Source organism: Epinephelus moara, chromosome 23 (genome assembly GCF_006386435.1).
Source record: "Epinephelus moara isolate mb chromosome 23, YSFRI_EMoa_1.0, whole genome shotgun sequence".
Taxonomy (NCBI): domain Eukaryota; kingdom Metazoa; phylum Chordata; class Actinopteri; order Perciformes; family Serranidae; genus Epinephelus; species Epinephelus moara.
Genome location: NC_065528.1, coordinates 34,095,336 through 34,107,783, shown reverse-complemented (window position 1 = coordinate 34,107,783; position 12,448 = coordinate 34,095,336). Strand labels below are relative to the sequence as shown.

The 12,448-nt window shown below is 41.0% G+C and overlaps 3 protein-coding genes across 3 annotated transcripts in view; 1 reads left to right on the top strand and 2 right to left on the bottom strand.

Moving 5' to 3' along the window:
• The window catches only part of LOC126385273 (F-actin-monooxygenase MICAL3-like), a 72,069-nt gene that overhangs the window by 13,036 nt on the left and 46,585 nt on the right, over window positions 1–12,448 (bottom strand). The gene's annotated exons all lie outside the window — the stretch shown is intronic.
• On the top strand, window positions 497–7,077 carry LOC126385066 (ADP-ribosylation factor 4). Its single transcript, XM_050036582.1, has 6 exons — window positions 497–703; window positions 1,124–1,204; window positions 3,550–3,659; window positions 3,883–3,954; window positions 4,481–4,606; window positions 6,392–7,077. Exons 1-6 carry the CDS (start codon window positions 637–639, stop codon window positions 6,476–6,478), a joined length of 543 nt encoding a protein of 180 aa, XP_049892539.1. The 5' UTR covers window positions 497–636; the 3' UTR covers window positions 6,479–7,077.
• Window positions 8,552–9,812, bottom strand: lamtor4 (late endosomal/lysosomal adaptor, MAPK and MTOR activator 4). Its single transcript, XM_050036583.1, has 4 exons — window positions 9,680–9,812; window positions 9,399–9,482; window positions 8,898–9,015; window positions 8,552–8,809 (listed from the first exon to the last, which is right to left on the bottom strand). The coding sequence occupies exons 1-4, from the start codon at window positions 9,680–9,682 to the stop codon at window positions 8,712–8,714; spliced, it is 303 nt and encodes a 100-aa protein (XP_049892540.1). The 5' UTR covers window positions 9,683–9,812; the 3' UTR covers window positions 8,552–8,711.

Sequence of the window (12,448 nt, the reverse complement as noted above, 5' to 3'; positions counted from 1 at the left end):
GGGGGCAAACACTTTTTCACACAGGGCCATGTAGCTTTGGATTTTTTTCTTCCTCATTAATAAAACCCTTCATTTAAAAACTGCATTTTGTGTTTACTTGTGTTATCTTTGACTAATGTTTAAATTTGTTTGATGATCTGAAACATTTAAGTGTGGAAAACATGCAAAAAAGTAAGAAATCAGGAAGGGGGCAAACACTTTTTCATCTATCTATCTATCTATCTATCTATCTATCTATCTCTTAAATGAAGAGCTTGACATTATATATAATATGTGGGGTGTATGTGACAGATGTTTTCCATAATATTTTAACGTCACAGATCAGAGTTTGAATATCTCAAAGAATAAAACTATCTGAGTTAACCAACAGTTGAAAACAGAATCGCGTTGGATGGCCTAATCTACGGGCTTTCTGTCAGAATTGAACGCGTCACAGAGCTCCGTGTGTCAATAAAGGTTTTTAAAGCAGTGACGTCATATGTTCCGCGTTGGCCTGGACGTGGCAGAGAGGAGGAGGAGCAGCAGCTGCGCCCCCTCCGCTCATCTTTCTCCGCCCGCTCCTCCGTCTCCTCTGCGGCTTCGAGCAGCAGGTTCTCCACCGGCCGGTTCTCCAGTGTCGGGTCGTGTTCTGTCACCATGGGGCTGACCATCTCGTCTCTGTTCTCCAGAGTGTTCGGGAAGAAGCAGATGAGGATACTGATGGGTGAGCTCCGTTACCGGCCACGGTACCGTTACCGAGGCTATGCTAGTCTAGGCTAACTAGCTCCGAGGCTAACCGGCCGGAGGGACCGGCTAACGGTAACGGGACGGCTGAGAACGTGTTAATTACTGTTCACACGGAGCCGTTAAACTCTGCTCTCTGATATTAAACACGGCCCCGGTTGGTTTGAATAAAACTTTATCTGTTACTACTAAAATAACACAAACTAACTCTGTTAGCCGCCTGATGCTAACGTTCAGAGATAACGGAGCCGCTAATGTTCTGTCAGTTCACCGGCTGGTTGAAAGGTGTTGTTCCGGTGTCATCACAGTTTAGATCAGCTGTAACTTTACAGTGGGTTAATGTCAAACAGTTTGAAGTCAGTTTGATCCTGTTAAAGTTTAATTTCTCCTCATGTTACAGTCGGTTTGGACGCAGCTGGAAAAACAACGATTCTCTACAAACTGAAGCTCGGAGAGATCGTTACCACCATCCCAACTATCGGTGAGTTTATCAATACATCATCAATACATTATCAGTAACTGTCATCAGAGAGATCGTTACCACCATCCCAACTATCGGTGAGTTTATCAATACATCATCAATACATTATCAGTAACTGTCATCAGAGAGATCGTTACCACCATCCCAACTATCGGTGAGTTTATCAATACATCATCAATACATTATCAGTAACTATCATCAGAGAGATCGTTACCACCATCCCAGCTATCGGTGAGTTTATCAATACATTATCAGTAACTATCATCAGAGAGATCGTTACCACCATCCCAACTATCGGTGAGTTTATCAATACATCATCAATACATTATCAGTAACTGTCATCAGAGAGATCGTTACCACCCCCCTACTATCGGTAAGTATAATCAGTACATAATCAATAATCCAATCAGGATCATGTTACCCTGATGATTTCAGTGTGAACCTTCTGGTTCAGTAATTTGCAGCTGAGTGAACCGTTAGTCGCTCTGACATTTGAATTGAATTTATCTCCTTCAGACACGTTTTACAGTCTGTGAAAATATAAATTATTTACTATTTAATATCTGGTTTTACGAGTTGAAGTAAAAACAAACAAACAAACATAAATAGCCTCTGTTTACCTGGACACTGTAAATAATGAACGTAGCTGCTGTGACATCATCTGTTGGTCTGTAGACTCCAGTTTTGAAGCCTTAAGTTGAGTGTTTTGTCCGTCGTCATCTTGGTGTTTTTAAAGCCAGAAATGACCATATTTGGGCAAGAGGGCGGAGCTCACAGAGAAGACCTTATACACCCTTAACATTGACATCAGAGGAAGTGACAGCACCTGATTTACATTTGTAGAAACGGGATCATGGGCAGGACAGGTGTGGAGGTTTTACGACGTGTTATGTGTGCGACCCACCACGGGAGATTGAAAAGGCAGCTGCTAGCAGTTAGCAGCTAACTCAAAGAGGAAGAAGAACAACAGCTGCTAGCAGTTAGCAGCTAACTCAAAGAGGAAGAAGAACAACAGCTGTTAGCAGTTAGCAGCTAACTCAAAGAAGAGGAACAACAGCTGTTAGCAGTTAGCAGCTAACTTAAAGAAGAACAGCAGCTGTTAGCAGTTGGCAGCTAAGTCAAAGAAGAAGAACAGCAGCTGTTGGCAGTTAGCAGCTAACTCAAAGAAGAGGAAGAAGAACAGCAGCTGTTAGCAGTTAGCAGCTAACTCAAAGAAGAACAGCAGCTGCTAGCAATTAGCAGCTAACTCAAACAAGAGGAAGAACAGCACCTGTTAGCAGTTAGCAGCTAACTTAAAGAAGAACAGCAGCTGTTAGCAGTTGGCAGCTAAGTCAAAGAAGAAGAACAGCAGCTGTTGGCAATTAGCAGCTAACTCAAAGAAGAGGAAGAAGAACAGCAGCTGTTAGCAGTTAGCAGCTAACTCAAAGAAGAACAGCAGCTGCTAGCAATTAGCAGCTAACTCAAACAAGAGGAAGAACAGCAGCTGTTGGCAGTTAGCACCTAACTTTAGAAGAACAGCACCTGTTAGCAGTTAGCAGCTAACTTAAAGAGAAGAACAGCAGCAGTTAGCGACTAACTCAAAGAAGAACTCGTAGAAAAGACAGCTGCAGACCCAGGGTTCAGCTCACAGTAACTTCATACAACAGTTTTTTTGATATCTAAAATTGGCAAAAAATGTTGTCGCACATTTCCGATGCATTGTTGGAGTTATGAGCAAACCTTAGCTCGGAGAGCTAACAGGGCGTCTTCACTGTGTTATGTGAATGCCGATGTCACTGAACGTGTTGTGGTGAGGTGAGGGTGGTAAAAAGTAGGGTTGCAACGATTAGTTGACTAATCGATGACTAATCGACTAAAAATAATCAATGACTGTTTTAGTAGTCGACTAATTGGTTTGAGTCATTTTTTACAGAAAAGTACTATAAAAGTACCCAAAATACTCTTATTGCAGCTTCTTATGTTCAAATATCGGCAGCTTTACACACTCTCCCATGACGGTGAGCTTAAGTACGAAACAAAACATTAGATGACATCATTTTGGGGTTTGGGAGAGACAGATCAACATTTTTCAACATTTTAATATATGTTTCGTTAGTTGCAGCCCTAGTACCAAGGTGCTGAGGTATAACCACGTGTGATATTAAATACTGTCAACAATGTTCCTCTGTCTGTTAAACTGACACAGAGGTGTGTGTGTGTGTGTGTGTGTGTGTGTGTGTGTGACCCTCGTCAACGGCAGTTGGCTTTCTTTATTGCAGATTCAGCATGTTGAATCATGTTACATCTCATCATGTGACATCATCATGTGACATCATACCAGATAATGTCCTGTCTGTGTGTTTCAGGTTTTAATGTGGAGACGGTGGAGTACAAGAACATCTGTTTCACAGTTTGGGACGTCGGTGGTCAGGATAAGATCCGACCTCTGTGGAGACACTACTTCCAAAATACACAGGTACACAACTATACGCTGTGACACAACTACAACATACAGGTACACAACTACAGCTACACAACAACTTCTAACTTGTGGTTATTATGAGTTCAGAGGGAGATTAAATCTGGAACAAAGTTGTTTTTGTGTGTGTGTTGTGTGTTTATATGTATACACAGACATGAAATATTAATTTATGTTTCTCACTGTTTGTCTGATGATATTGAGTCTGTCTGTGTTTCAGGGTCTGATCTTCGTGGTGGACAGTAACGACAGAGAGAGGGTAACAGAGTCCGCTGAGGAGCTCTCTAAGATGGTGAGTCTCTATGTTCTTCTAACAGTGACATCATCAAACTCAAAGTGACTCTAATACTGTAAACAGCCTCCAGGAGGCGCTGCAGAGACACAGACAGTAGAGTTACTGCACCGTCACGCCAAGTGGGCGGAGTCTATACACCATCTGACATTTATCAGAGCCGGCAGACACACCTGATCCACTGTGGTGTATCTGTTACCACAACATGACTCATACAAACACTAACCAATCAGGGGAGACTGATCAGACAGAGAAATTATGATGTCATTTAGACTTACATTACATCATACTGTGACATCACAGTTCATACAGGTGAATGTTAGTCAGGTAGTAAGTCTCCCGAGGTGTCTGACCTGCAGGATAACAGTCTGTCCTGTCAGCTGACAGTTTCCTGTCGCCGGCTGACAGATCAGGGTTAAATCTGTTACTGCTGCTCCGCCTACAGATGTTTGCCTTAGCCAATCAGATTGTCTGATTCAGCCTGTGTGAGTGATGTCATAAGTCACACGACTCTGTGTCTCCTCAGATCCAGGAAGACGAACTGAAGGACGCCGTTCTTCTGGTGTTCGCTAACAAACAGGATCTTCCCAACGCCATGGGGGTCAGTGAACTCACGGACAAACTGGGTCTGCACAGCCTGCGCAGCAGAACTGTAAGAATCAATAATCATTCATCAATAAGTATCAGTTATCAATACTTCTATAAGCTATCAATATGTATCTGTCATCAATACACGATTTGTCATCAATACTTCTGTCAGTCATCAATACATTGACAAACTGGGTCTGCACAGCCTGCGCAATAGAACTGTAAGAATCAATATTTTGATCGTGGACGCTTTGTCTCCTCGGTTGTGGACGCTTTGTCTCCTCGGTTGTGGACGCTTTGTCTCCTCGATCGTGGACGCTTTGTTTCCTCAGTCGCGGACGCTTTGTTTCCTCAGTCGCGGACGCTTTGTCTTCTCGGTAGTGGACGCTTTGTTTCCTCAGTCGTGGACGCTTTGTCTCCTCGGTCGCGGACGCTTTGTCTCCTCGGTTGCGGTTTGTCTCCTCGGTCGCGGACGCTTTGTCTCCTCGGTTGCGGACGCTTTGTCTCCTCGGTCGCGGATGCTTTGTCTCCTCGGTCGTGGACACTGTGTCTCCTTGGTCGTGGACGCTTCTGTTCCATGTAAAAACAAGATGGCAGCCGTCTCCGCCATGTCAGTCTGATGACGTCATTCTTAACAAAACTACTTCCTGTCAGGTCGTTCTGATACCACACAGCTCGGAGATGTCACCAAAGAGCATGGATACCAAGAGGCAAAGCTTAATAGAACACCCCATAGCAACAGACTCGCCCATGGCGTCGTCCTACCGCCGCCATTTTGGACTGTCAGCAGACCGCAGCAGACCCGCTTGCATACAAAACCACACAGACAAACTTAAGTATATCGCTATTAATTATGCTTACAATGCTATTCACCTCGTGATAGCTTGGTCACAGCTGCTTTTTCACGTTTTTGTAAAGCAAATATAGACTTTAAAAAAAAAAAAACGAAGAAAAACGGCCGAGATGGCATCTCTACATATTACATCCACTTATGAGAAGATTAACTTAATTACTCCTTCAAAATCACCCCATAAGCCAAACTACCAAAAAATTAATAAATAATAATAAAAAAAAAAATTTTTTTTAACTAGAAACACATTAATGGCGACGTCACATAGTCAGGAATAAAGATTTATTTACAGTTTGTACAGTAAGGGGACAGTAATAATAATAAATATATATAGGCTATTTTAATATGATATATTTTAATGCTAAGGCAGTAATCACTTCTGATATAAATGCTCCAAGAGGCCATATATATATATATATATATATATATATATATGTATATATATATATATATGGGTGTGTGTGTGTACATACATATATCTTCCCTCCAAAACTGGCATATTAAATTGATATTAAAACACTTTAAAACTTACACCTCAGGAGTTCTTACCTGTCGGGATCCTTCGGGAAACGGTGGAAGGCCAGGTGCGGGGTGTTCCACTGATAGTTGTTGCAGTTAATTGCACTACACTGTTTTCTTTTACTTTTTTCCTCCTCTCTCCTTCACATCTTGCATGTTGTCTGGGCGCAACAGTCCAAGCTCAACAGTCCAAAATGGCGGCAGCGCCCCTAGTGGCTGTTGGCAAAAATTCAATGGAGCTTCACCTCTTGGTATCCATGCTCTTTGATGTCACAATATAAACAGGAAGTGAACTACATCACACTCTTATTTTGAAATCGTTAGAGATTAAACCTAGCTCTGTGATTGGTTCATATTTGTCAGAGATGACTGATGAGTCAAAGTATCAGGATGATGTAGTGATGACATCACGTTAGCTCACCTGTCCAGATGTGTCTGACCTGTGTGTGTGTGTGTGTGTGTGTGTGTGTGTGTCCTCAGTGGCACGTCCAGGCCACCTGTGCCACTCAGGGGACGGGTCTGTACGAGGGTCTCGACTGGCTGTCCAACGAGCTGTCCAAACGTTAGACCAGCTGACAGGCAACAGGAAGCAGCAGCAGACTGATGTCATCGACTGAAGTAATCACCTGGTGGGCGTGTATAAACTGATGAAGAGGAGGAAGAGGAGGATTTCACTGTTTTTGTTTTTTTTTAAATTATAAATGTTTCTGTCTGTAGGAGGAAGTGATGTCATGGACTCTGAGCTCATCATCCTCTTCTTCTGTTCTTCCTGTTTTTGTTTGTTTCTTCTTTTAATCCGCATGTTTTAGAATCATGTGACAGGAAGTGATGGAAGAGGAGGGGCGGGGCTTAAGACAGGTGACAGTGTACCTGTGGGCAGGGGGCGGGGTTAACTACAGGTGACAGGGGGCGGGGTTATCTACAGCTGACAGTATACCTGCGACCAGGGGGAGGGGTTCACTGCAGCTGATAGCGTACCTGTGGGCAGGGGGCGGGGTCACCAGCAGGTGACAGGGGGCGGGGTCACCAGTAGGTGACAGTTGCCTGGTGGTGTGATGACTCATTCCACAGAGCCGTACCTGAAGGCCTCGTCATTCCTTAACAATGTGAAGAAGAAGCAGTGACTGAAGACTATGATGCAATAAAGGGTTTTTTTTTTCTTCTCAGCTGGTCGACAGAAGGTTTTTGTTGCTTTGATAAAAACTCAGAAAAATTTATCAACATGTTTTTATTTAAGGTGTCCGGTCGGGTTCAGCCTGAATGAGTAACATGGCGCCGCTCTGTGGGGCGGAGTCATCCTTTGACCTCAGGGCCGACACCTGATGTCAGAGGATGAAGGTGTTTGGGTGAATTTAAAATATTTAATGTTTGAACTCATCGTTCATCGTAATGATTCAAAGGTTTTGATTTTGAACAAACTGCAATAATTCAGTTTGTTCTCGTCCTGTCACAGAAGTCAGGGACTGTTCATAACTTATGGGGGGCAAAAAGGGAGGCGTGTCAAATAATTTTTTAAGCACTGGGGAGGGATCTATGATTTTATTTTGGCCGAGGGGCGGGGCTTACAAAGGTAAATAGTTAAATTTTGTTTATATTTTTACAACATGTCTCAAAATGTTGGCGTATTTTAATGAGCAGGTTTGGAAGGCAAAGTTATCACAGCCAGAAACTATAACAACAGAAATTATTGTTGGATCTTTACATTTCTGATGGTCCTTGAACACATCGTGTGTTTCCCTCAGAAAAAACATAAAACTGATCTTAAAACAGTCACAAAATCACTTCTACGTCTAATTTAAAATTTGGCTGAAAATAAACCGTTTGCACGACAAGAGAAAATAAAACAGACTTTTTTCAGCTTTTAACTTTCAAACATCAAATTTTAAAAAATGTATTAAGTCTGATGATCACAGATCAGTCTCTGACGTCACTAAACCTTCGTTAGGTCAGTAAATCAACTCAAATTAATTTCGACATTTACTATAAAATATAAAGTAAAAGCACTGAAGATTTCACCATGATTGAGTCAAAATAATTATATTTTTATGAATATGATCTTTAATCTCGTTGACGACTCTTCAAAACATGAAACTTAATTTAAATGTTAAGTTTTTATCAGGAAACAAAAAGTTTTTTTGAAAACAAAAGTAAGTAAAGTTTTTATCTTGTCGGAGGAAATTTGTCCGATTTTTTCGACAGTTAAAAAATTTGTTTTTATAAGAAACCGGTTTATTTGATTTAAACATCACAAACAAAACATCGTTAAACATAAACAACAACGAGTTCAGTTCTGACAAAATTTAACGTGAACACTGTTTATCTCACGATGACATTTTAACAGTTAATACGTCAAGATCTGAAAAGTCCAGGATCTTCAGTCACATTTTCCAGGCCTGGAATAAGAAAAGTTCATTGTTCACGCAGAGTCCTGAAAACGTGGTTGCCATGGTAACGCTGTCAGCATCCGGAGGCTGGAGGTGACGAACTCTGATGATTCATTCAAATATTTATTATTTTTAGAACTCTGACAAAACTAATGAACAGGAAACAGTTTAAATGAAGAACCAGGCCTTCAGATTAAAAGCTCAGAATTTCACTTATTTTGAAACCGAGTGAATCGGAAGTGATGAAAGTCATGAGTTCTCAGACAAGTCAGTTTATTCAGTTAGATACAAACATTCATACAAAACTAAATCAAACACACGCAGAGATGCTTCAGATGGACCTTCATCATCATCGTCATCATCGTCGCTGCTCCTCAGACCACCTGACCGCCACCTCACTTCCTGTGTGGCGGTCTCTACACGTTGATTGGGTCCTGCTGGTTGTTCTGACGTTTGACCACGAAGACCTTCTGACCAGAGACCGTCACCGTGTAGACGAAGTCCTCCAGGATCACTGAGGAGACACGGGACATGCGTCATCTCCAGGTGAGGGGGCAGGACTCACCTGTACACTGGACACCTGGCCGTGTGGGCGGAGTTACCTGACATGCGTTTAAAGGGCGGCTCAGCTGATCCGGATAACCTGAACCGACTGGCTGTTCGGACCATCTGCATCATCACACCTGCCGTGTGCTCGTCGTTCTCGAGCTCACCTGCAGACTGATGACACGGGGTCAAAGGTCACGACGTCATGTTTCATCATTTACAGTGAGCAACACAAAACTCCAGTCACAATACAGTCGGTTTAACCTTTAAATGACGACACCAAACTCCATTCAGACTTGCAGTATTTTAAAGTTGTCTCCTCCACTGACTCCTGATAGAATCTGACAGGTTCATATTATTGATCACCAGGTACCAAACATGAGTTCGTCACGTGACTGACTCAGTAAACATGTCCGAACTCTGCTGCAGCTCCTCGTGACTCACATCATGCCTCTAACTTCAGTGTCCTGTGTGTGCACTTTGACCAGCGGAGAGCAGAACATTAAACACACAGAAATCTGAACGGAGTTGGTTCGGTGTTTGTTTCAGGGACTCACAGCCAGGACTCCGTCCTCACTGATGACCAGGTACCCGAGCTGATCCGGGATCCGGTCCAGACCCGCAGTCAGAGCCGCTGTCGTCTGTAAACACACCGAGGACCAGACTGAGCTAACAGGCTAACTGCTAACAGGCTAACCAGGGTCAGTAACCATGAAGACACTGTAAAGTCCGAGTCACACAAACGTCACATGACTCTTCAAATAACTTATTTTATTTATTTATTAGACTTTATTTATTTATTAGATTTTATTAAAAACAGAAACATTAAAAAACTCACCATCCTCCTCCTCTTTCTTCTTCTGTTTTTACAAACTGGAGCTCAGCTGTACTTCCGGCTTGTGATTTTTCACGTGACTCATGAGGCCTTCAGTGCTTCTTCTTCTTCTTCTTCTTCTTCTTTCTTTTTATGGCGGTTGGCAAACAACTTTTCAGGTGCATTACCGCCACCTTCTGGACTGGAGTGTGGAACAGAATATACTATCTATTAATTTTTTTTTTTACAAGCCCCGTTGCTTCCAAAAACCTAAAAATCTCTCCAAATACAACATCCCCTGAGTTTCTCCTCAATATATCTGCTACATTAAACGGTATCTTATTTCTCTTAAATGCTGCTTTGAGTGTGTTTCTCTGTGTTTGGTACTTTGGACACTGGAAGAGGATATGTTCTACAGTTTCTCCTGACTCACAATGTTCACAATTTCCTGTTTCATGTTTCTGTATTATGAATAATGTGCTATTTAACCCCGTATGACCAAATCTCATGCGTGATATGATGTCTTCTTCTTTGCTGCTCCTATGACATTCTCTCATTTCTCCAACATTCCTTTGTATATTGTAAAAATGTCGACCTCTGCTCTCTCTGTCCCATTGCTTCTGCCATTTCTTCTTCATCTCTGATTTTACTATACTTTTAATCTCGGCTTTACTGTATGTTACAACCATTGATATTTGTTCTTTTCTTGTTGCACTCTTGGCATACTTATCGGCCAGTTCATTCCCCTCAAATCCTATATGTGCTGGAACCCAAATGAACTTGATCTCTACTCCTGCTCTCTTTATTCCCTGTAATATATGTGCTATCTCGAATATTATATCTTGTCTTATATCTGACTGAATCTGTTTTATACTGACCAATGCACTACTGGAATCTGATGCTATAAGCACTTTACCTGGTCTGACTTCATGTACCCAGTTCAATGCCATATGAATGGCCAGTAGCTCTCCTGTGTATATTGCTAAATCATCATTGACTCTTTTATTCAATACAATATTTAAATCTGGAACTACAAATGCTATTCCTACTCTGTTTTGTCCTGATTTGGATGCATCTGTATATACTTTAATAAACTGACTGTATTTTCTATTTATATATTTGTTCACTTCACTCACACTCACACTTTTCCCTTTTTCTTTCTTTAGTAATCTCAAATCAATAATTGCCTCTTCCAGTGTCCAAGGTGGGACAATAGAAAGTGGAACTGTTTTACTCATATTTTTATCAGCTATCCTACTGTCTTTAACCCAGTTTTCAATTGTCCATCCAAAACTTTGTACCTTTCTTCTTTCTTTCTCTTGACATGGTTTTAAAATATTCTGAGCTGGATGGTTTTCTCCATGTCCCCTTAAATGTGCCCAATATATCAGTGATATTTGCTCTCCTCTAATTTCTAGAGGCATTTCTCCCATCTCTACTTGCAAGGCTGACACTGGAGTGGTTTTCTTTGCACCACAACACACTCTTAGTGCTTGATACTGTATGCTATCCAGTTTTTTTTAACATTGTTTTTGATGCAGATTCATATACTATACATCCATAATCTAATACTGACCTGATTAAACCAATATATACAGTTTTCAATGATGCCCTATGTGCTCCCCAATCTCTTCCTTTCAAACACCTAATAATATTCAATATCTTTTTACACTTTCCTACTACTTTTCCAATATGTGTTTTCCAAGTAATCCTTTCGTCAAACCACATCCCTAAATACTTAAAACAATCCACTATTTCTAAATCTTGCTCATATAACTTAAGATTGATTTGGTTTTGTATTCTCTTTTTGGTGAAGACAACCACTTTTGTTTTGTTAACTGAAAATCTAAAGCCCCACTTCAATGCCCAAGCTTCTACCTTTCCAATAGCCTCCTGCAATTTCCTGACAATAAATGCAATATTTCTCAAGTTTTTACTCACCCTTACTGATATCTTCCTGTTAGTTAGAAAATTCTTGATCCATCTAAATATTTTCCCTCTTATTCCCATATGATATAACTTAATAAGCACCCCCTCCTTCCACATCATATCGTATGCTTTTTCCACATCGAAAAACACAGCCACTATACTTTCTTTATTTACATGGGCTCTCCTTATCTCATGCTCTAAGCATAAAGCAGGATCTACTGTGCTCCTTCCTTTTCTGAATCCACTTTGATAGCATTTTAATTCTCCCCTTGTTTCTAAATAATAATTCAACCTTTCATTAATCATTTTTTCCATAGTTTTGCCTATATGAGATGTTAGAGCTATTGGCCTGTAGCTCTCTGGCAAACTCGAGTCCTTACCTGGCTTACAAATAGGAACAATAATAGATTCTTTCCATTGATTAGGTAAGTTCCCCTCTTCCCATATCTTATTGTACAATTTCAATAATACCACTTTACTTTGATGACTAAGATTATCTAACATACAATAGTTTATTTCATTTTTTCCTGGAGTTGTTTTTCCAGTTTTTTTTAAAGCATTATTCAGTTCTGTCACTGAAAACTCCATATTAATTACATTTCCGTATTCTTCTTCACCTTGTATCGTTTCAATATTTTCTAATACTGTTTTTTCCCTGCCTTCTTTCTCTTTGTTACTCAAATTTTCTGTACTGTGTACCTTAGCAAAGGTTTGTGCTAATAGCTCCGCTTTTTCCTTGTCCTCTATTATAAAGTTCCTGTCATTTTTCATTACTGGATATCCGTATTCTTTCCTATTACCTGACATTCTTTTGATCATACCCCACACTCTTTCCAACGGTGTACTCCTACCAAGTGACTCACA